At 42.8% G+C, this 25,104-nt stretch overlaps 1 protein-coding gene and 1 long non-coding RNA gene across 2 annotated transcripts in view; both read left to right on the forward strand.

Annotated features, from left to right (window-relative positions):
* Nucleotides 1-2,158: 2,158 nt before the first annotated feature.
* Nucleotides 2,159-11,728, forward strand: LOC310772477. The gene is made up of 3 exons (XR_014552495.1): nt 2,159-2,270; nt 9,703-9,775; nt 9,883-11,728. It is a non-coding gene; the product is annotated as an uncharacterized lncRNA (long non-coding RNA).
* A 2,566-nt stretch (nt 11,729-14,294) lies between these two features.
* apaf1 (apoptotic peptidase activating factor 1) overlaps nt 14,295-25,104 on the forward strand; it is a 129,868-nt gene continuing 119,058 nt past the window's right edge. The window contains exons 1-9 of the mRNA XM_083632314.1: nt 14,295-14,429; nt 15,934-16,166; nt 17,930-18,119; nt 18,435-18,632; nt 19,344-19,533; nt 20,541-20,653; nt 20,927-21,058; nt 21,283-21,521; nt 24,492-24,659. Coding sequence (XP_083488440.1) covers nt 16,023-16,166; nt 17,930-18,119; nt 18,435-18,632; nt 19,344-19,533; nt 20,541-20,653; nt 20,927-21,058; nt 21,283-21,521; nt 24,492-24,659 — 1,374 coding nt within the window. The 5' untranslated portion in view covers nt 14,295-14,429; nt 15,934-16,022. The remainder of the gene's footprint in view (nt 14,430-15,933; nt 16,167-17,929; nt 18,120-18,434; nt 18,633-19,343; nt 19,534-20,540; nt 20,654-20,926; nt 21,059-21,282; nt 21,522-24,491; nt 24,660-25,104) is intronic.

The raw sequence follows: 25,104 nt of genomic DNA on the forward strand, positions 1-25,104 counted from the left end.
AAAACAAACAAAAACATTACAACATGGTGCTACCAGCCTACTAAAATATGTGTGCAAGGATGTGTAAGTTATTCATTTCTGACCTCACCCAGGTAGTCCATAAACGGGTCCCAGATGGTCGAGAACTTCCTGATTGAGTTAGTCCTCAGAGACCTGAGTCTTTCCATACGCACTATTGAGACCATGTCTGTCAGCCACAGCTGAAAGGAGGGTGGAGGGGGGTACTTCCAGTCCTTCAAAATAAGTCTTTTGGCGACAATCATCCCAATCATCAGGAAATGCGCAAGTTGCAACAATCAAGTCACGTTAAACCGGACCTTGTACCCATAATTATTTTTACAGTGGGGCATTCAAAAATAAGGTGGATACTCTATGGTGGATACACAAAATCCATTCATCACTCGCTGCTCACTCAGTTTGAAACACTTACTTTCTGTTTTGCAGTCTGGCCCTGACAAGGAAATATTTTATCTTTTCCTCATTTCAGGTTGAACATTCATTCCATCCGACGCACCATAGCCGTGAGGATGAAAGCCAGACTGGGCTGAAAGCAGAGTGGTGCTTTACACACGATAAGTCGTGAGCAGGGAGACCGACAGCCCCAACACCACTCTAGACAGAGCAATACAAGAGGTAGAGAGACAGTCACACTTTTACAAAACTGTCTCTGAGTCTTTCATCATCAAAGGAGCAGCTTTAAGTGTCCATAAGCTTTTTTTATAGAACAATAAACAAACAAGACAAACAGGCTCAGACGCAGGAAAAGAAAAAAGAAAAAAAATACATACATCATTGATATTTGGCATTGTAACGTGGTGCTACCAGCCGCAAAAGGTGCTTATGTGCTTGTGAGAGATATTACGCATAGGATCCCACCCAAGGGGTCCACGGGAAACCAACCGGGCAAGCTGTCCATCACCCCTAACCTTAGTCACTGCTCACTAGTCATTTTTTACCTCGTGAAAGTAGCCCAGAAACGGGTCCCAGATAGTTGAGAACCTTCTAAGCATGTTGGTTCTCAGGAAACTGAGTCTCTCCATCTGTATAACAGAAACCATGTGCATCAGCCATACTCGAAAAGAAGGTGAAGAGGAGGACTTCCATTCCTTCAGAATGAGTCTTTGGGCGACAGTTGTCCCCAGTGTCAGAGATTGTTGCACAGCTGTATAGGGAAGTTCAGAGAGGACTCCGAGCAGCCGAAGATGGCGAGTTCTGCCTCCGGCTGCAGGGTTATTTTGTAGGCCTTGGAGCAGGGCTATTCAACTGACGGCCCGTGGGCCGACTCAAGTCAGACCGGCCCGCGGATGAGTTCTAAAAATATATATTAAAAAAAAATGACTGAAAACCTTTGAGAACCTCTGCCTTAAGACAAACAAAAAACAAAAACATACTTTTTAATTAAATATTGACCAATACATTTCAGGAAGCTATACTTTTTTTTGAAATGGATGCACTTTGGCAAGCACTTCTTTTATATTCTTTATTCGCTGCTGTCTGCCTCTAATCAGCTTTATAGGTCAGACTCCAAACATGTTGTTTTCACTGTATTGCAGATCTATTTGTGGCTATTTGGCTACTTGTTGTAGGTGCATTATCACTGTATCAGTACAGTGTAAACAACATGCTGACATCTCTAGCGGTCACTAGGCAGTATTGCTACCTTCACAAGCTGTAGGAAATATTGGAATTATGGTGTGGTGCGCACATGAACGACCCAAAACTAAGTGGAAATCTTCTGTGGTAGCTACCTGAATTTGCTAATATGTGACTTTTATGGGGCAGAAAGCATGGGAGCTGTGTCAAAAAAAGGGCAAAGGTGATGTACAGGACAACCTTTGACTAATTTTGTTGTACCAATACATAGGCTACATAATTTACACACATTATGTATTCTCCTCTGTTTTTTGCCATATGCATCACAAAGTAGCTGTCGGTCATTTGATTTCTGAAATAAAAGAGCAGCCACTGAAACACTCTTGTTACAGGGATGATTTTGTTATTAATTCCGATCAAAAGCGTTTGAATGTGCTGACACTTCATTATTTACAAGGACGTGGAGCATTGAAGGCAACAACAAAAAACTCCCTTTGCCGTAGCGAAGGGTACGTGAGCTCATTTTGTCACGTGGTAAAAAAACATCTCGCCACGCCATTGGTCGCTTCACACCAGGGATGTTGTTGTTTGATGTTGTGAATCCGGGAAGACTGTTTGAGCCTGAAGACCATGCAGAAGACATGCTGATAGCGTGGCTCGTTCATTCTGGGTGCCTTGTGAGTATGAGTTGAATCTGTGCATATGCGGTAATATTCTTAAACCATTGTGAAGTGTCTGAATGTGAGTTTAAGATCAATATATTTAATTAGCCAATAGCCACCACCGACCCACTCCTAATAACAAATACGAGTCCGGAGGCCCCAGGAAGGAAGAGCGGCTGGGGAAGTGGAAGCATCGCGGTCCATACAACGCTGCGTTCCCAGCTAAACAAACATGCTAAAACGGTAGCGAAAAAAAAACGGTGGAGACTATTGGCTACTGTAACATTACAGCTGGTTAAATAACGTGTAATGATCGGTAGGATGCAGGAACCAAAACAGACATTAAATTTTTTTATGTATACGCAGAGAAAGGGTTCTATCGTACCAACGGCCTTAAATGAGCGCTTAGCACCAGGCGCAGGCATATTAGTGTGCGTGGACCGGGCCGGGGCACTGGATATTTTCGTGTCAGCGCTACACCGCCTTAAGTATTATAACCACTCCCTTTAAGCGTATAATTATTCACAACTGTGCTCATTGGTCCGATCCATGTCCGGGTTTTGGCTGCATGTCATCTCTTCATGCCAATTTGGATATCTCAGCACATCACAGATCACAGCCTGAATAAAACAATTCAACCTACAGCCAGGCAAATACAGATCTGTTCAGCAGGGCTGATGCGGTCTCCCTGTAGCCTACAATATAGAACGTTAACTATCGGTGACATTCCTGATAGCATCCATTTCCATGATCTTTATGTTGTAAACATAACTTTCACAATAGTGAACAAGCACCCCCACTCGGCTCATTCAGGGCAGGTAGTTTTATAACTTGTAGACGACCTGCTGCACAGGCTAAATGATGCACATAAATATAGCCTACATTATGTAAAGTCATTGCATAAATGTGTTTTTATTGTAAAAGTACATGTGAAGTAAGCCAAGTCTTATTGGAGCGGACATCACAGTAGAACCGTGTTACGGCTATCACTCATCTATATCACGTTAACTTTGCGAGGGATATACAGTATATACCACCTGGATTACATATATGTTTCACATAGGGTTGTGTTTTCATTTTTATGTTTTATTTTGTCCAATATTGAAATGTTCCAGAATTGCATCTTGTGTTAACATGCATATTATTTATATCTACCACATATGGCGCATTCCTTTATCGCAAAATAACTGGGATGTTGAGGCTAAATGACGTCACATCCGTTTTGTTAGCATTCCATTTGCAGAAAACTTGAGCTGGGAAGTTCACTGTTCATTGGTCAGATCCAGTCGCTAGCCAGGCTAGCCATTGTTAGCAATAACAGTTGATAACATGGCATTTGCGGCATTTTGCGCATACAAACACTGCCTCATGTCCACACAGATAGATGTTAGGCAGTGCTGTGTGTACAGCTGATTTAATGAGACACAAACAAAACAGAAGTGCTAAACAACATTACTACGATTATAACTACTGTTGTTGCGCAGCGCAGCCATCTTGGATTTTTGAGGCCGGGGCTGCTGAGGCTCCTACGAGTTTGGAATGGGAAATACCAGCTCTGGTGATGTCACCGTCCCAGCTCATGACCTTTGAAGTCGTAAGATTACCACTTCCCAGTTATAAAGGAATGCAGGATTAGCCTATTTAGGCTGATTTGGTTGCTATTTGTCGAAATGTATTAGCCTCAATGCATGCTGGGAGATTTCACATGTGTGCCTTTGGTAGGGGAGCGCACAGGTAGGATGATGCAACAGCCTCTGAATGACGGGGGCTCAAAACTATGGTATAACAACTTTTTTTTCATCGGTCATTGTGCCTGTCTGACGCGAGAGAGAGAGAGGGGGAGAGAGAGTGAGATGGCAGAGGAGAGCTCCGCACAATTACGCACAGTAATATAACCGGCGCACTGAATAAGGCCTGGTTTTGAAAAGCGCTAAGCGCTAAATTAATGCCAGGGGGGAAGATAGCGTTAGGCCGGTATTTAAGGCCGAAACGCCTATTCTGGCACTGCGCCACGCCTCTTCGGTGTAAAGCGCATTTCGGGGCCTAAAACCATGTCGCTATCTTCCCGAGGCAGGCACAAGGCACGTTTTTCTGCATTTAACGCCAGTTTTAGCGCCTAAGGCCAATGGGAAGATAGGGGCCAAAATGTTTGGTCATGGAAATTTGGTTTAAAGTCATGGAAAAATCATGGAAAATCATTCGTCAAAATGTGTATGAACCCTGATATGTGCGTATCACTAATTTAAACAGCTTGGGAGCGAGAGTCGCAGGCAAGTCTATGTACGGATCGGATACAGGGCTCTTGTAGCGTAGCATCGTCTACACGGAAAGAGTCATAACGGGGCTATCTCTAAGATTACTTTTTATCAATGGGATTAATTTCTAGGGTGTATGAAATGTGCTATACATAAACTTGCCTGCATGCTAAAAGCATAAACAGGTGTACTCAAACTCTCTCTATCTGCATGTGTTTATGTGTGTGCCTGCTCGTCTCTGTGTAGACACAGACTGTAAAAGTTTAGACACAAAACTAACAAATATGTAGGCCTATAGGCTGGACAGACAATGCCATTGTCAATGTCAATCAGCATAACATTAGGGAGGCATACAGTGTTTCCCCTAGGAGGGAGTTGTAGCAGCAGGGATGAAGCACGTGCGAGAGTCTTTTTTTTGCACAAACAAATTATTTTGCTTGCAAAGTGCGCCCTGGCTAGTAGGAGATACGGTCAATACAATTGTATTTGGCAATGGGAATCTACAGTATTCCTATTGTGGGAATTTCAAAAAACATATCAACCATATTGCTTGTCACAGATTTCTTCTATCCTCTAGTGTTTTTTCAGTGTCATTCAGCAGCGGGGGGCATTGCTGAATGCATAATAGGGGAAACTTCTGGCATATGACAGCTTCAAATGTTTGTTGACTCACACACTGGGGACTTGAGACTAGGACTGCAGTCGAGACTCTACTCAGACTCGAGATATAGCAGCGTATCCGCGGGGTCTTGAAAAGTCTTGAAAGTTGGGAATTAAATTGAGGGAAATCAAGACCCTTGAAAAGTATTGAATTTCAATACTTTTTACAGAAAAGTCTTAAGTAAATTTCAAATTCAAGGCCCTTTAAAGTCGAGCTAAACCCAAAAATGACCTTTCTTTTCTTTTAGTTCAAATACCTGGGTATGCAGTGCACCTATTTAATAATGTATGCAAACAAAATCACAACAATCTAATTTCTTTAGTTTTTCACACTTTTTCACATCAAAAGTTCATTTTTCAAGATTTCATTGATAACAGTAATGTAGCTACAGTTTGCTGACGTCACCTAGTACTATCAAATTTCTACCCCATTTCAACCAATCATATCACGACATGCAGCTGTCAATCAAATCATTTCAGGATAATTTTCTCTTCCAAATGAAGTCGAAAATGGCGCCCAGTGCCTGTCATCTGGCAGAATTCCTATCCCATAAACTAACCACTAACTTGGCCAATTGTTAGAAACATGAACAAAAAACAAAAACTATCATCTCTAAGAATGCAAAGAAATGTAACTGGCTCGTTAAAACCAAAACGCGCATTCCAGGGATATCATGTCGTTACAGCAGCGATAATGGCGCGCGCATCCGAGAGCTTGGTTGTCAGGGGTCGCACTTCGGAGATTCCAGGCCGACGTGCTGCACTCTCCGCTCGGCAACACAAAGGCAGCTGGCTGCCTGCGGGTCGCTGAGCTCCACTCCTCCCGTCAAAAGGCTCTTCCCGAGGGAAGCGCCACAACACACTGAATCCCACTCGATTTGGAGGCGGAACACGCCAGGATTGGCCAAAGCCCAATCCAGTCCCCAGAATTGTCAAATAAAATCATCGACATGATACTATGACCCACCTCTCAACCTGTCATCTTAGACAAACTATGTTTTCAGTCTGAAACTGACTCATTATGCACGTGACGAACAGGTTCAGTTCGACTTTAAATGTTATTTTTCGATGTGAATAGCATATATGTCCAAAGATTTTGATAAAAGTTTACGTGAATTCATTTATTTTGGTCCTCACAACAGCGCACATGTTTTGTTTATCAAGTCATTCTCCGCCTCCCCACCGCTCCCCACAGTATCAGCTTGAGAGAAAGTGCCCGGGTCGCTTGACAGAGTGCATTTACGCCCCTCCCCCCGGCTACACGAGCAATCAGTGTAGCTGTGAGTGATCATCACTGACTGATTGCCAAGAAGTCATCAACTGTTTACAACCGTGCGTAGGCTATTGTTGCAATTCAACGTGATAATGGCTGCTGAACGAGAAGAACCCAAGAACCCCCAGAACTTTTCCTCCGTCGAAAAATACAAATATAATATTGTGGGAATATTTTGGGTAAAAGCACAGATGGCCAGGGAGGATTAAACATGTGGGAATGCCATCCTTATTTGCCAAATTCAAGGTATGTTAAAACTATACTATCAATGGTTAAAACGTTGTCTTGCGTCATCATACATCGTATCGGACACAGACCATTTCCACCCGCAGCAGTATTAACTCATTCTCTGCCAGGGTCATTTCGGTCTGTGTGCTCCCAGTGCCAGGATTTTGAGCATATTTCCTGATCTTCCAGGACCCACAGAATATTCTGTGCTAGGAATAAAATTACACAACATATCTCACAATAAAGCAGAGACTCTCTTCTTACCCCTTGTAAAAAACTGAAACTCTCCCATGTTTCCTTGTTTAGTTACAAGCAGTGGAAGTTAGCTTGTTTTCACTAAAAAATGCCCTCCTTGGGACAGAAATATGAGATAAAGAGGTTTTTAGTGAAGGACACCGTTTCAAGCAGAACTCTCTTTTGAGCCTTTTATTTTTTGCCTCAGTGACACATCAGACATATACAGTATTTGTTTTCCCAAATAAATAAATAAAAAATAAAAAATAAGAGAATGTATTTTACAGTTGCCATGTGGATTTTTAGCTTAGCTTGATAAAAGCATAAACAAATGGAACGAACCCTTATGTGGTCACACTCTCACACACTCTCTCTCTCTCTCACACACACACACACACACACACACACACACACACACACACACACACACACAGGAATAACGAGTGCTGTAACGTTACCTGCTGTCACGTTACCTCTCATAACTAACGTTAGCACAGAAGATCACACAATAGCTACGTTAGTGCTGTAAACTTTGAAATGTTTATGTGACACATGTTTCGCCTTGGTTGCTGGGGACGGGTGTGTGACGCGGTTTGACGTATCCATGTGATTCCCCCTCCCTTGAGTGTGACAGAACTCTCCCTTGAGAGGGAGAGCTGGCAAGAGGAAACGCTGTGAAGGGGAGCCTTCGTCGCCATGGCGCTCCGTCGTGGAGCAATAACAAAAACGCTGGCGTCTTCCTCGCCATCGTCGCCAGCCGAGAACTCTGGATCGGACTCTGTTTCGACCACAGGCTCCACCCATAAATACTAAACTAGCGGGTTCCTTTTATCAGTTTGACTTGAAACAATGTCACAGGCTGGGAAAGTGTCTGATGTAATGTAAACAGCCAAAACATGAAAGTACGTCCGAGTACGTCTTTGGCACAGAACGCCATTGTTAAAAGTACGTCCGGGTACGTCTTTGGCAGAGAATGAGTTAATGTCAGCTTAACACTTTCATAGGCTAACATGGCTAACGCTAATTAGCACCAGCTATCTTTGCGCTATCTAACGTTACGTTGCTTGACTGAGCAAATAACGTCATGTGTAGGCCAGCATGTCGTTATCAAAACGTATTGCGGTGTGTGTGTGTGTGTGTGTGTGTGTGTGGGGGGGGGACAGAGGCTGTGTGTGTGCATCAACATTGAAACTATGACGCTACAGGTCTCTTTCTGAGGAATTGTAGCATTGTATCAGTGACCGTTGATCAGTGTTTCTCATGCCACAATAGAGTTTGACTGCCACATATATTAATTTCAATTCAACCTCTTCATTTTGCTCTCAGAGTGCACCAGATTGATGCATCTTACTTTAAAATGTACAACATTTTCTTTCAAGAGGGTCCAGGGTCTATCCACCATGATCTCTCCAAATCCTCAGGGAAACACTGTTGTGTGCATGAGTGAGTGAGCGAGTGAGCATGTTATTGTTATAAATATACTTTTTTTTTAAGTTTAAATAAACCTTGCCTTTGGGTTAGTCACGCATTTTATTCTCTTGAGCTTTATTCCTTCCCAGCCTATCTGAATTCTGTTGTATTGATACAGTGGATAGAAGTTATGGCAAACTAAGACCGTTTAGTTTTGCAATCTCAAACTCAAAATGTATAGCAATTGTGTTAGTTGAAGGTGTGTCGTTGATTTAATTGGTTACAGCTCGAAGTGGCGATGGGGTCTTGAAATTTATTGGAAGGGTCTTGAAAAAGTCTTGAAAAAGTCTTGAATTTAACTTCAGGATTGCTGCATATACCCTGTATAGTGACTTGACTACAACACTGCATTTGCCCTAATTACATTTTTTTAAGCTGTTACAAATGTTTAAGATCAGAATGTTTATCTTTTGTTTATCTTTTTTATGTTAATGAACATTAGGGAAAAGACAATAATTTCCAATGAAAGCCAAAGGTTTTAAGCTCTCTAATGGTTTTCATTTCATGTTTCTGTCTGCTACAGAGGCTGAGAAATAAAGGTTTTAGTGAACGTTGACCATTCTGTCAAGTTTATCAGAAAACCCTCATCCAAAAATATATTGTGACAATTTAACCCACATAGTGTGACGTACTTACCCCATGATGGAGCAACTTGTCACAAATGCACATTCATTACTCTATAATAAAGGGATAGTTTGGATTTTTTGATGTAGAGTTGTATGAGGTACTTGCTGACAGTCAGTGTGTACTACACATCTTTTTACAATTGCTTTCTCTTGAAGCTTGAAGTGTTTTCCTTGTTGTTTTTATTGTCCTTTTTTTCTTTCTTTCCATAAATATTAGTTGGGTTTCCATGCAAATGTATCGCAAATTTGAACTGAAATTTCAGAAAATCTGCAAAAGAAAATGCAAAATTATGCGCGTTTCCATCCACTATTATTATGCGGATATAGAGTTGTTGTGCTGTCTGGCTGCTGATTAAAAGCCGATACGTAAGCATCCAGAGACTTACGCACATCCACTAGTTGGTGCTGAGCGCAACTGTACCAAACAGGAAAATAAACGAAAAAAAGGGCTCGCAACACAATTTTCGATAGCTCCCGTGGACAACATTTATTTAAGACAAACAGTTTCGGCCTGGTTCGGGCCTTCGTTCACTTGACACTGACGAAGGCCCGAACCAGGCCGAAACTGTTTGTCTTAAATAAATGTTGTCCACGGGAGCTATCTAAAATTGTGTTGCGAGCCCTTTTTTTCAATTGTGCTTAAATGGTTGTTGATTTTGTGGGTGTTCCCTGTCTTGTCTGTCTCTGTTTGATGATGTCAGAGCTGATTGGTGGGAAGAGAGACATCTGTCAGATGAGGAGAGGAACGTTTTTGAAATGAATCCTTCAGAAGAGGTGAGAAAAATATCACTGTTCTATCACTGATGTTGCAACACACACACACACACACACACACACACTCTGTCCTAATGCTTTCTTTATATCTTTCTCTATGGAAACAGAGAGACACCAGCGAACCCAGATGTCACCGCTGTCAGCAGTGTGACAAAACATTCACAAGACTTCACAACTTAAAGCGTCATCATCAGAGAGTTCACTCAGTGGAGATAACTTACTCCTGTCAGTACTGTGGGAAATCTTTCACAAACTCAAATCACCTAAGAGGACATCAACGCATCCACACTGGAGAGAAGTCCTTCCACTGTGACCAGTGTGGGAGCAGTTTCAGTCGGTCCAATCACCTAACAATACACAAACGCATTCACACTGGAGAGAAGCCCTTTCACTGTGACCAATGTGGGAGCAGCTTCAGTGACTCAAGTAACCTAACAAAACACAAACTCATTCACACTGGAGAGAAGCCCTTCCACTGTGACCAATGTGGGAGCAGCTTCAGTGACTCAAGAGATCTAACAACACACAAACGCTTTCACACTGGAACGGGCTATTGGTGTGTCCACTGTAAGAGAATGTTCGCTCAGTCTTCTAATCTGAAGAATCACAGCTGCATCTAACCTGTGAAAGAGCTCCTCCACTGTTTGCAGCGGGAAGGAGCCTTTCTCTATCAACCAAACATAAATCATAAATAAATAAAAGTTCAGTGACAGCAAAGTCTGACTCTGCATAGTCTCGACGCCAGACCCATGAGAGTTCTTACGCTAATACATTACATTACTGCATGCTGTAGAGCTCTCTCTGGGTCTGGGACACTTTCCCTCAGAGGGCTGGTTATGGGAGGGAACCGTTCACTTGACCAGTCATATGCCAGTGATGGCTTCAGTCGTCTCCAATCAGTAACGACTTTGCGATCAGACAACACGGGAGGCGCAGCCCATTTGCTCTCTCATCGGTGCTACGACCTGTCATTCATTAAATTTCAACCCGCCTTCAAAACCAGCAGTGGCTGTTAACTGGCACAGACTCACTTATGTAGTATGCAGAGCGCAGCGATTCAACTTAATATTTGAATCTCGGGAGAGACTAGACTGCAGAACTATGTTTGTTTGTTTCTCAGCCATAAAATCTTGGCATTGGATTGTAGAATGTTAACATCAGTTTTTTACAACCTGGACCTTATTTCCAACTTTAAATATGATTTTTAAGTCGCCCTGATAAGTTGGGTTTGAGATACAAGCACGGATATGATAATCTGTTCTGAACTGCGGCCTGAAAACAAGGAATACGGGGCATGTGAAATGCTTGTATTTACGTCCTCAAAATAGCTTATTTTCCGACACGCAGCAGCTCATATCCTTATATCATACAGACAATGAGAAAGATAATGATCTATTTACCTCTGTGCCACATCCTCAGCTTGTCTGTCACATTGGTAGAGATATAGAAGCTCCTGTTCCCCCGCTGCTCAGGTGTAATCCATAAGACGTTCTTCCAGCTCAAATAAATAGTCGAATTCAACTGCACTGCCCATGATCTCGAAATCAAATAAATATCAGACGTGTCTTTAGCGTGCTAGGTTACTGAGGGCACAACTCTAACATTTGTAAAGATTTAAATATTTTTTACTAATGCCTGAGTTTACTGTAACATGATACCCCTGTTTTTTTTTTATGAAATTGTATACTTCATCTGTTGATTGATGCTTTGTATGCTTGGGAATGAATCAATAATAATAATAAAAGAGGGCTCATCTCTGCTCTGCCAAGATGCCCCAGATGTGCTTTCAACTCGCCCTGCAGTTGTGAAGCACATCCGGGGAGTTGAGCTGCTCACTAGCTGTAGCCAAAGCTGTAGCTCAGTAACTTAGCATGCTAAAAACACGGCTGATATTTGATTTCGGCCTTCTTCAACGCTGAAGAACGCCTTTTAGCTGAAACGTCCGTTGCTGTCTGTCCCAGATGTTACATTAAAACTTGTGAAAGGACATTTAGTGTGCTGGCCTCCTCTCTTTTTCAAGCGGTTTAATCATTTGAGAAATATGTAGCTACTAGGACGATGCGCGGCCTCACCTGCCCTATTGGCACGCGCGTAGCCTGGGTAAACCCAGCCTTCAACGTGACGTCACAGGCTATGCCTGTAGCGATAGCACATAGAGGTCACGTGGAGGCTGGGTTTACCCAGGCTAGCACACGCAGATGTGTGTGTTGCTCACTTGCATCAGTGATGTCACAATGCCTCCTTGTGTGGCTGTGTGCCCCATTATGATATCACTGATGACATCGTGTGTGCTCCCCTATGACATCACTGATCAGTCCTGCCACAATGCCTCCTTGTGTGTGTGTGACATTACTGACCAGTCTTGTCACAATGCTTCCTTGTGTGTGTGTGTGTGTGTGTGTGTGCACGTGCGCCCTTATGACATCATCACTGATGACATCACATCATTAGCTAATTAGCCTAATTAAAAAATCCGGCTCTGTTAGGTCACCCGCTCTGGTGCCCTTTACACCCCCTGAAAGTTTCAGCCGATCGCACTTAAAACGGCATAGCTGTGGCCCGACACACAAACATTGCCCACATACTAAACTTTATATATAGATGCTATAACATGTTGGTTTATTTAGCTGTGTGCCTGTAAATACTGTTAAATGTATAACACATTTTATGATATGGCCTAGCCCTAGGTCCTAGGACACTTTAATTGGTGTTTATGAATATGAAAAATTTGAGCTGTTATGAGTTTTATTTCACAGCAGTGCTAAGGCTCTGAATCAGAAAACACACCATTTTCCAAGAAAAACAGCCTGTCTGCAGTCACACTTTTACAAAACTGTCTGTCTTTTATCAAAGGAGTACGGTAGCTTTAAGTGTCCATAAGCTTTAAGTGGACATTAAGTAATGAATGACCTCTAGTGGAAACCAGTAGGAATTGCATTAAGGCAAGTGATATAGTGATAGCGATAGTGACTGGCTGCACAAATATGAAATGTATTATTTTCAACTCAGATGGATCAAATCCCCTGTGGTGCAGCCCCAGTGAATCCTTCATTAGTATGCATATGGGGCTGGATACCAGGCTATAATATCAAAGCAGCACTTAATAAAATTGATTGTTTTTGTCTTCATAGTACAAGGAACAAATATAGAGCTGCATTTTGAAATGAGTCACTTGCGAATTACATTTGTCAAACATTTGTAACGCCTATCACTGATCACATAGCTTCATAGGCCCAGACCATGACTGGCATATTTGTGTACACTACACCCCTGGGTATACACTGTCATGAAATGGGCCATTTTCACTGTGCCATTTTGGAGAAATTGATAGTCAAAGTCTCAATTCTGACATTGAAAATGTTTTTTCGATTTTCTAAGTAGGCTACTGTAAAATCACATAGCTTCATAGGCCCAGATCATGACTGACATATTTGTGTACACTACACCCCTGGGTATACACTGTCATGAAATGGGCCATTTTTACTGTGCCATTTTGGAGAAATTGATAGTCAAAGTCTCAATTCTGACATTGAAAATGTTGTTTTTTCGATTGTCAAAGTAGGCTACTGTAAAATCACATAGCTTCATAGGCCCAGACCATGACTGACATATTTGTGTACACTACACCCCTGGGCATACATATCAGAACATGGCTGTTTGCATTAACATACACATACCATAGGCACCTTAAGACCAAAAAAAATGAAATGAAATATTGACCAATGCATTTCAGGAAGCTACTTTTTTGAAAGGGATGCACTTTGGCAAGCACTTCTTTTATATTCTTTATTCGCTGCTGTCTGCCTCTAATCAGCTTTATAGGTCAGACTCCAAACATGTTGTTTTCACTGTATTACAGTTCTATTTGTGGCTACTTGTTGTAGGTGCATTATCACTGCATCTCAGTACAGTGTAAACAACATGCTGACATCTCTAGCGGTCACTAGGCAGTATTGCTACCTTCACAAGCTGTAGGAAATATTGGAATTATGGTGTGGTGCGCACATGAACGACCCAAAAGTGGAAATCTGTGGTACCTGAATTTGTCAATATGTGACTTTTATGGGGCAGAGAGCATGGGAGCTGTGTAAAAAAAGGCAAAGGTGATGTAGCCTACAGGACAACCTTTGGCTAAAAAAAAAACCAATACATACATCATTACATACATACATTATGCTTACTTTCTTCTCCTCTTTTTTTCCTGCCATGCATCACAAAGTAGCTCTCGGTCGTTTGATTTCTGAAATAAAAGCAGCCACCAAAACTGTTACAGGGATGAGTTCGTTATTAATTCCGATCAAAAGCGTTTGAATATGATGACACTTCATTATTTACAAGGTGACGAGGAGTATTGAAGGCAACAACAAAAAACTCACTTTGCCCGGTTACAGCGAAGGATACATGAGCTCATTTTGTCACGTGGTTAAAATCTCGACACACCATTGGTCGCTTCACACCGGGGATGTTGTTTATGTTGTGAATCCGGAAGCTACATTCTTTCAAAATTGGGCGTGTATAGATCATGGGGTATAGTTTCGTATAGCACATACAAATAAATTGTGCTTTATTCACAGAAATATTTTGAGTGACTTTATCCCACCGCCGTAAAAACAGCTCGATTAAGAACTTCCTTGTTAAAGAAAATAATATATTCGTAAGTATCTATCTAACGTTGGTTAGGTAACTTTCTTTGTTTCATTTTCTAGCAAGTATGGGCCAACTTGTCGAGACTAGTAACGTTCTTGACTTGGAGTTTCACTGTAGTAAGTTATAGGTGACAGAATGTCATGTTTATCGCTAGTTTATCGCTACACACTGTAAGTTTAAGATCAACATGTACCAACGTTATATTCTCTTTCAGTTTCAATCCATTCATTCGGCGAGTACGGACGCTGTAACTGGCTGTAACGTTACAGCTGTCAAAATTAACGTCGTTGCTATTTTCTTGCTAGCAGCAGCTGTTCGGTTAATTTACACACACGTTTACAAAGCATGGTGGACAGAAGACAATCCTTTGATCTGAAACATTGCAATTCCATATCACTGAACTTCGGAAAGGCTCAACATCCAAGACGAGACCGAGACCATCAAAATGTTGGAGTACTCCAACACTAGCTGTTATTGCCATCTAGAAAGAATAGATACAGTAGATCAACAATCTATTAACCAGGTTAATAGGCTATAGCTGTAATGTCAGTCATGAGTTAAGTTCAGGGATGCAAACTAGTCACCTCTAGGTGACAGTCACCTTTTTGATCCCAAAATAGTGCACTTAATTGAATGATTTTGAGTGGTTTTGTGTCTGTCTTGGTATCTGTCACCTTTTTCACTCTGGTGAGTTTGCATCCCTGTAAGTTCAACGTTAAAGAGCATGGTGCAGGTTAAAAAAAAATCTGAATTGACATTTTGGGCTCATGATTACAGTGAAAACACTCCAAAAAGACAAAGATCCCCCCCCCTCCCACAGGCCCCCAGGGTATAAATATGGAGGAAAAGGTGGCATTTTATAAATGGGCGTGTGACATAACAACAGGAGTGACATCACAAAAGGAGAATGTTCTGCTGGGGCTGACACAGGGATGCAAAGTCATGGAGAGTGAAAAAAGGTGACAGATACCAGGGCAGACATAAAACCACTCAGAAATCCTCATATTTTGGGATGCAAAATAGTCACTGTCACCTAAAGGTGACTATTTTGCATCCCTGTGACATCACAAAAGGTAGTTCCATGAAATGGACCAGTGCCCCCTGCTGGTTACAAAAACTAGTCTAAACGCAGCTATGTGTGATTGAAAAAAAAAAATCCCCCAATTCCAATTGCTATATACACCTTCCACATATTAATGCAATGTGGTCTCCAACCTGCACCATGCCCTTTAAATGTGGCCCCTGGACGCTGCTGAATGTGTTCTTCGTGGAACTGTTTCCCAAGTCGGTCACATTTGCTGCTGTTATCTCAAGTCGGTCAGCTGCGAATAGCTACTGTGGCCATGCAATGTTTACAACCAGTTTAATGATGGAAAACGGTGTCACATCTGTATTGCGGTGTGCTGCTTTCGTTCACCTTGAAAGGCTGACAAGTCCTTTGATTTCGATCCTGAACATTAGCTTTTATCAAACATACCGGTGCTTCCATTTTCTCTTCCATTCATTTGCAGGGCAACAGGATCTGCCTCCTGTCAATCATCACAAAACATCCCTCCTCCCTGCTTCTCCAGTGGCTGCATGATTAGTGTGTGGTGCTGCCATGGCGATGGAGGAAGGGGCACGGAGCTGTCTTGTGCGCTCTCGCACAGTGTTAGAGCAGGACATCAAGGCCTCCTACCTGATGGACCACATGATCAGTGATGGTGTGCTGACTGTGGATGAGGAGGAGCAGATCAGGAGCAAGGTGAGCCTCTGCAGCAGGTGGGATGGTAAAGGGAACATGGGACCACATTCATTTTTTTACCCTTTTCTTTTGAAGGGACAGTTAACTCATTGAGTGCCAATGACGACTTTAGTCGTCAATTCGGATAGTAACGTTGAGTGTCATTGACGACTAAAGTCGTCAATTGCGTTTTTTGACGGTGGGACGTGGATCAAAGCCAGATCCATCTCCTGTAAAATTTTGGGGCATGTTGAATGTGTATAACCTATTTTACCGACCCATTAGGTGGCGACAGTGCTCTCCAGATTAGAGAAAGTTGAGGAAAAAAAAGCAGAAAAAGCCCCGTGATCAAAGAGAAACCGATGCATGAGCCAGAGCGGCACAGATTGCTCTGGCTGCCTGGAGCCAACGCTGCGAACAGCAGTCAATCCGCTCCCACAAATGTCTCTGTCTCTGCTGCATAGCTTCTCCACACGATTAGCCGCCAGAAAATAAAACCAAAGCCAATGGTTTGGCTTATACAGCTGGGAGCCGGCGCACAAGGCTGAGTGCTCCGAAAATAGACTGGGTGCAGCGCACTTTGAAACGCGCAGCAGAAAGCCTATAATCGGACGCAGCTTCATCCCAGCTCACAACCGAAACCCCAGAAACGCAGATGAACGCGAGCCCCATCCAGACTCCCCCGACGAGCGGCCGCCATCTGAACGTGGATCCGTGAGGCAGCAGAGCCTGCCATAGCAGGAGGCAGAGACTCGCCTGACACACGCAGCAGCCAGCACAGCGAGCAGAGCCACCAGAGACACTCCCACGGAGGAGGAGTTTGGAGTTGAGGGGGGTGTGGGTGCTGTTTATTGAAGGAAATTACTGTTCAGATGTTTCAGGTCAGAAAATATTAGTTTCAAAGTCAGTGATTTGCTTGAAATGCTTCATTTCACAAAAGGCTCAATATCTCAGCTCCTAGATGGAAATGCCTTTTTTTGCTGTTTGTGACCTATCTTCTCCGGCTGATAACTAAAGAACGGAAAATGATATCAATAAACTTTTTTTTGCTGTTGATACAATAGAGTCTCATCGTTCTTTGTGCGTGTTCGGTGTTTACATAGTAATATCACACAATATTCTGTGGGCCTCGAGAAATCACTGAAAACGCTCTGAAACTCTGGCACTGGTCCGTTCTCCAAAAGTGGCTGGCACTCAATGAGTTAAGATGGGAGATATAAGCAAGTTTAGTTTCACTTCAACCAAATAATGTACATTTTGGCTGTTGTGGGAAGGTTGTGGGAAGTGAACCTAGGATGGTTTGTCTAACCACTAGGCCACTCTGTCTCCTCAACTACCATATCTGTACTTAGCTTTTCTCTGTCCTACCTGATCATTCAAGAATCACAATTGCTCATAAGTTGCTCTAGATGCTTATCAGCCATATGTAGAAAATGTAACACGGTTACCACTGTGCATGGAATTTCTGGAAAGTCAGGGAATTTGAGAAATTCTCAGGAATTTACCTGAATTTTGTTTGCAATTTGTTTCACACATTCATTGAGGTTTCAACTATTTCATACATTGGATGGCTACTTTTAAACAGCAAGAATATCTGTAGTAGGAACCACTATTTATTCCTTTAGAACCTTTCTAAACTGAAAAGCCTTAGCACAACAGGAATGACTACTATTCTTAGCTCATGCTAGTACCAAGTCATGGACTTTCCAATCGGCAAACTTCAGCATGTAAAATGCATATTGTGAAGTCCTCCCCTCATCACTGATATCTCTCTCTCTCTCCAGTCCACCAGGAGGGATCAGGCTGTGGCCCTGCTGGAGCTGCTGCTGAGGAAGGATAACCGGGCTTACATCTCCTTCTACAACGCCCTGGTCAGGGAGAGCTACGGCGACTTGGCCAATCTGCTCCACAACAACCTGCCGCTCGTCTCCCCCGAGGCCCACAAGAGCTTCTCTGACGGCGGCACACCTTATGGTGAGGAGGGGGCTGCGTCGGTGTTCTGACCGGGAGTGAAAGCAGAGGTTTGGAAGGCAGTGTGTGTGGAGTGAATAAGCGCAGGAGAAACTGTTTGAATGTTTTGTGGCTGCTGGCTGATGTAACCAGTTGTAAGGGATTGGTTTTGTTGTTGTGCATGCCTGTTTGTGCTGTTTTTGTAAAGAAAAAGATGCACGGTGATACAATATACTTCCACAAACACAGTCTGTGTATCTTAACAGGGTGGTGATTGCTTTTAATCCTCCCTCCTGTCCCTCCCTCTCTCTGTCAATCCATTTCCTGTTGGTCCCACAGTCCAGACGGTGCTGAGCGAGGGCGGCGTGCCCCAGAGGCCCGTGGTGTTTGTTAGCAGACCGGAGCTGGTGAACCGGATCAGGCAGAAACTCTACCAGCTCCAGAAAGAGTCCGGCTGGGTTACTGTCTTTGGCATGGCTGGCTCGGGCAAGTCTATCCTGGCTGCTGAGGCTGTCCGGGACCACGCGCTCATTGAAGGTAAATACCGGTAATAGGATATTTATTTACCCGACAATCATTACAGATATAAAGGGATAGTATCACGCTCTCAGACTGACAGGGTTCCTAGACAGGTCTGTGGAAAATGAATGTGATTATTTTCATTTTGGGAATTGTACAACATGCCTGGAAAATAAATGTGATAATCTACACCTAGAAAAGTTTGGGAATTGCACAATAAGTCAGGAAAACTAGGGAGAAAAAGCTGTTATTCGATTACACATGATATTTTAATGTCCTTTCACATATAGTGTAATCTCTGTTGTTGAGAAGATTATTATAATCTATTTAATCTGTTTAATTTATAGTATAGAAATGTAAGCGCTATACTAGTTATTTTGCCCTTACTATCATCATACATCATTTTGAAAACTGCCAAAAATCATTAAGCACAGTTGAAGAAATAATTTGGTTAAAAACAGATATAGAATACAACAATAGAATACACATACAAAATAACATTGTTAATTTAACCAAGATGGTACCAAAGATAGTATTTACAGATTACACATTGAGTTTTATAGATGGACTTCATTATCTTAGAAGATAGTGTTGTATTATCATAGATAGATGATTGATAGTTGTCCATTTTGATAGCACTGTTTCTGATGCATGACAGTTTGAAACATGGTTGCCTTAATGGTCAGCTCCTCTGACCTCTGGCCTCCTCCTCATTGACTCTGTCTGCAGAGTGCTTTCCTGGAGGAGTCCACTGGCTGTCCATCGGCCAGGTGGACAAGCCAGACCTGCTGGTGAAGATCCAGTCGCTGTGTTTCCGTCTGGAGCAGAGTCAGGATCCCCAGTCTGTCCACCGGCCTCCCAGCTCCTTGGACGAGGTCAAGGAGCGCCTACGCTTCCTCATGCTGCGCAGATATCCCAGGTGATTTAGCACATTCAGATTGATGTTTGATTCAGACTGAACATGATGCACTTTGTGCAGTAACACTTATATATAGCTACAGTATATATCAAGATTCAATATTTCATAGCTACAGTATAGTATCCAGCGCAAGGGGTTTGGGCTTGAGGATTTCAGCATGAACAATGCTGCAGCAGAGGTGTACTAATATGGTTGCTAGCAGTGCATACAGGAGTTATCAGCAAATAGATTCCAGATAATCTAATAGCCATAGTGAGTAATTATATTACAAATGAGGAATTTGACTTAGCAGAAGATGCAATAGCAGAAGATTAGCAAACAGGTGGGGGGGGGGGGGGGTACACATTTTTTTTTTTGGCGCTTTGAGTGCCATCCAGTTCCATTGTATTGGAGAGAAGGCAGAAATATCTTGGGTCGATATCTCTAAAACTCAGTCAACTAACACAAAACGATCTAGATGGATAGATGGCACTACAGGTGAGAGGAAAAATATTTATTGTAGATTTTAGAGTGAGCTGTCCACAGTCCCTTTAAGTTCTAAAAACACTACCAACAATATTTCCTTTACCATTTTCAAAAATGTTTTCATTATAAGTTCATAATTCCCTCTCAGGCTTAGCAATAATAATAGACGATGGATTTTGATTGTATTTATTAATTTATTTATGTATGTATGTATGTATGTATGTGTTTGTTTGTTTGTTTGTTTATTTATTTATTTATTTATTTATTTATTTATTTATGATTATTTGTGTGGGTGTAATCTTGCAGCTGTGGGGGACCACCCTTCAACTGAATGAAATGAATGTATAGGAAACACGGTATCAGAAACACAGTTGAAATATAGGAGCAGCAAATAATGATTGAAAAAGGAGCTAAAAAAGAAAAGAAGAAAGTATGTCCACTGCAGTAATAGCCACTGGGCAGAAACCTTGTGTCCTGGTTTGATGGATTTCAGCTCCGGGCCTAGCAGGCTGTGATCTCTGACAGTTTGTCTGCGTTTGCAGATGTCTGCTGATTCTGGATGACATCTGGGACAGTACAGTGCTGAAGGCGTTTGATATCCAGTGTCGCATACTTCTGACCACCAGAGACAGAAGCCTTGCTGATTCTGTTAGTGGTATGTACACAATATTTTGTGTTTTCAGCAGTATTCTAACTTACATGTGCATTTTGATTTGGAGGGTTGGAAGTTGTCTGTTGGATTGTTTTTTGTTTGTTTTTTATGGTGGTCAAAATGTGGTATATGCAAACCAAAGTTAAACTTAACTGATTGATGTAACCTCTAGAGTCTAGGGCTTTTTCTTTAATCTGCCTGAAAAGGCTATTTGGCCTATAAACATGTCTGTTCTGTACGTGTACTTGTGCTTCTGTGTGCGTGCCGTGTATGCAGGTGCCAAGTATGAGGTGGCAGTGGAGAGCGGTCTGGATGAAGACAAGGCAATGGAGATTCTCTCTCTGTACGTCAACATTAAACACCAGAGACTACCTGACGAGGCTCGCAGCATTGTCAGAGAGTGTAAAGGTATGTAAACTGACACACACACACACACACACACACACACACACACACACACACACACACACACACACACACACACACACACACACACAGTTGGCTGGTCAAATACTGCTCCTCAACACTGTAGGCCCTTGAAAACAGATACATCCACACTTAGAACTTTGTGAATAAAAAAATATCTCTGATCTCATTTGATATATTCCCTCTTTCCCCTCATCCCACCCCAGGCTCCCCTCTGGTGGTGTCCCTGATCGGGGCTCTCCTCAGAGATTTCCCCAGTCGCTGGTCCTACTACCTGCGGCAGCTGCAGCAGAAGCAGTTCAAGCGTATCAGGAAGTCGTCCTCCTACGACTATGACGCCCTGGACCAGGCCATGGATGCCAGCATCCAGGTCTTGGCTGACGAACACCGAGAGCTCTACAAGGACCTCACCGTGCTGGAGAAGGATGTAAAAATCCCTGCCAAGGTTTGACTACACAACAAGGGCATTGGATTAAGACAGCGGTTTTCAAAGTGTGAGCCAACTTCAGGGGAGGCGCAATGTGCCGCGGAAAAATCAGAGAGAAGAAAATGCCCAGCCAACTTAAGTTGGCCATGCTGGCTGCACAATGGCTGCGCAGCTTCTACTGCGCAAATCAGCCGGAGGCGGAGCGCCCGCAGTCTGGCTGCCTCTGTTGAGGATGTCAGAGGAGAAACCAGGGAGACGGAAATAGCGGAAAAAAAAAAAAAAATGCGTTTCACAAATCTGATCGCGGCAGTTCTTTGTATGTACATCAACCACATATATGCTCATGTTTTGTATCTTTTGGGGAGCTATTTCCGATGAATCTTACAAGATTTATGGGGCAACTGGGGAACTGTCTGTCCGTGCTGGCCAGCCTGGCTGCAGATAGAGTCCATAGGCAGTCCCTCCAGGAGTTTTTTTGTGATTATTGCGATCATAAATGCTTCATTTTGCGGCGGCTTTTCTCAAAATTTGCGATGCAATTTGCGACATTTTATGTGATTTTTTTTTGCGGTAAAATTGCGGGAACTGGCAAAAATTGCGGAGTTGCGGAAAAAATTGCGATTTCATTTTTTATTAAATTTTTTCTTTTCCTCCCTTCATCGTTTCTCTTCTCCTTTCTTCCTCATCCTCAATAATGCTATTATCACTTTGCCTTTTCTCATACTTTTGGCTTAGTGCTTCATATTTTTCCTCTTATCCTTATTTTCTCTTCATGCCTTCTCTGTCCTCCTCATCCCTTGTTCCTTGTTAAATTCGAACTACTAGAGCCTAAGCTAAATATGCCACGTGGTGTGTGTGTGTGTGTGTGTGTGTGTGCGTGCGCGCGCGTGCGTGTGTGCGTGTCAAGTCAACTTTATTTATAGAGCACGTTTACAACGACAAAGCCGACCAAAGTGCTTCACAGATAAAACAATAAATATGGAAGAAAATGACAAGTGCAGAATACACTGCTACAGGACAAGGTGCGGTGCAATGTAGCAGATACAAGTAATAAAAACAAATAACGAGGTACAGTAGGTTGCCAAGGGGCAAGGCTCAACTCAGGTCGAAGGCCTGGGAGAAAAGGTGCGTTTTGAGCAGGGATTGCGGAAGCGGACCGGGAGCCAGTGGAGTGAGGCCAGGATTGGCGTGATGTGGTCTCGCTTCTTGCTGCCGGTTAGGAGACGGGCGGCCGCGTTTTGGACCAGTTGAAGGCGACGGAGCAACAACTGGTCGATGCCAACGTACAGCGAATTGCAGTAGTCCAGCCGAGTTGTAATAAAGGCATGGATTACTCTCTCTAGGTCGCTCCGGGGAAGATATGCCTTGGTCTTGGCTAGGAGCCTAAGCTGAAAAAAGCTGGTTTTGACCACGGAGCTGACCTGTTTGGTAAATTTAAAATCGGAATCAAAAATCCCTCCTAGGTTTCTAACGGAGGAGCGGATGTTAGAGCCAAAGGGACCTAGGGCATTGACGGAGGGGATGGGAGAGGCATTTCCGAATAAGATGATCTCGGTCTTGCTCTCGTTTAGGTTCAGGAAGTTGGCACTCATCCAGGTCTTGATGTCAGTCAGACAATCAAGCAATGGCTGGAGTGCCAACTTCCCTTTTGATTTTAGGGGCAGGTAGATTTGGACGTCATCAGCAAAGCAATGAAAGGACATGTTTTGCTTTGCTAGGATTGAGCCTAAAGGCAACATGTAAAGAAGAAAGAAGATAGGGCCCAGTATTGACCCTTGGGGTACCCCACAAGTAAGGGGGGCCACAGAGGAGAAGAACTCTCCTAGCTGCACTGAGAAGGTCCGGCCGGACAAGTAGGACTCAATCCAGCTTGATACCAACGTGATGCTCAAGGCGTGACAGCAAGATTGAGTGGTCCACAGTGTCAAAGTCGGCCGTTAAGTCCAGGATGACCAAAATGGCGGGACAGCCAGAATCGGCAGCTAAAAACACCTCTTTATTATAACTAACGGGATTCCCGCCCCGTGCAGTGTATTGAATGTACTGTAAATGTTGCGTTCTCTGCATGTTCAACCCCTATGCAGTCCCTCCAGGAAAAGAAAATCGCAAAGGGGTTGAACATGCAGAGAACGCAACATTTACAGTACACTCTACACTGCACGGGGCGGGTATCCCGCTAGTTATAATAAAGAGGTGTTTAAAAAAAGTATTATTAAAGGTCCTTCAGAGTGGATAAAGATGTATAAAATGTTTAAAAGAAGATATTTGAAAAAAGAAGGATAAAGAAGTTGTAAAATCTTAAAGAATATAGGATAAAGATGTTTACAAAATGTTTGGAACTTGTTATGCCCGAGTGAAGCAAGATTCAAGATTCAAGATTTTTATTGTCACTCCATAGTACAAGTATCACGTGTGAAATTCTTGTGCTGTATAGACGGTTTTAACTTGACAACAAAAACATCCTAAATTGAACCCCCGCTCACTTCCTGTTGCAGTGTTTGCTATGGACATCAAAGAAAAAAAAACATTCAAGTGCAGGACTGACCATTCCGTGAAAACCGTCTATACAGCTGAGCAGCGAAAACAAAAGTAACGATGTCGAGTGAATATTTCTGCAGTTTGCCGAATGCTGAGAAAAAGGAAGTGCTGTGGGGTTGCGCTCTGGTGAAAACCGTCTATACTCCGTTACAACATAGTGCAAAATAACAGGGCATATAGGTGCAGGAAAACAAGAGAAGCAATAAGGCAGTAAAGCAATAAGACAAGCCAAAGACAGTGACATAGAACAATAATACAACAATAATAGTGATAATGGCAATAATAAATGGGGGGAAGGGCGCGCAGCAGTCTATGTTCTTTTATGGGACGCTCAATCTCCCACACTTTGAAAACCCTTGGATTAAGGTATACCAGGGTAGATTCAATAGATCTGATAGGCTTGCACTGTTTACACACCGTATTGTATAAAACAACAAAGTGACCCCGCAGGTGCTGTCTGTTCTGTGGGACCTGGAGCCGGAGGAGGTGGAAGATGTTCTGCAGGAGTTTGTGAACAAGTCTCTGCTCTTCAGGGACTGTCACCACAGACCCTACCTGTACTACCTCCACGACCTGCAGCTCGACTTCCTGGCTGAGCAGAACCGCTCCCAGCTAGAGGTTAGCATGGACACAGTCTCTCCAAACTGGAGGTTAAGCTATTGGTTTTCAAAGTTGTTGTCAGTCAGCTTATTATAGTCAATTAAACAAGAAGAACAGCTAAGAAGCATTGTAAGTTTAATAAAAAATTATGCAAATGTTGCTTTATTTGCCTTATTTAGAAATGCTTTATTTTGTTTTAATGAACAATAATTAGCAATAGCAATAGATCACAGCAGGAATGAGTCCGGAAGTAGCGCTTGGGTTCGTCAGGGGAAAAGTCTATGGGGATTTATTTGATTTGATTTGATTTGATTTACTTTATTGTCCACCTGAGTGGACATTTGTCTTTGGCTTCTCTTCACAGCATATACAGTATGTTACGTATTGTGCACAATCAGCACACCATAAAACATATAGAACATAGAACATAGAACATACATCATACATGGTGCAAGTTAGCAGA

The sequence above is a fragment of the Poromitra crassiceps genome (assembly GCF_964638095.1).
Source record: "Poromitra crassiceps genome assembly, chromosome: 2".
Taxonomy (NCBI): Eukaryota; Metazoa; Chordata; class Actinopteri; order Beryciformes; family Melamphaidae; genus Poromitra; species Poromitra crassiceps.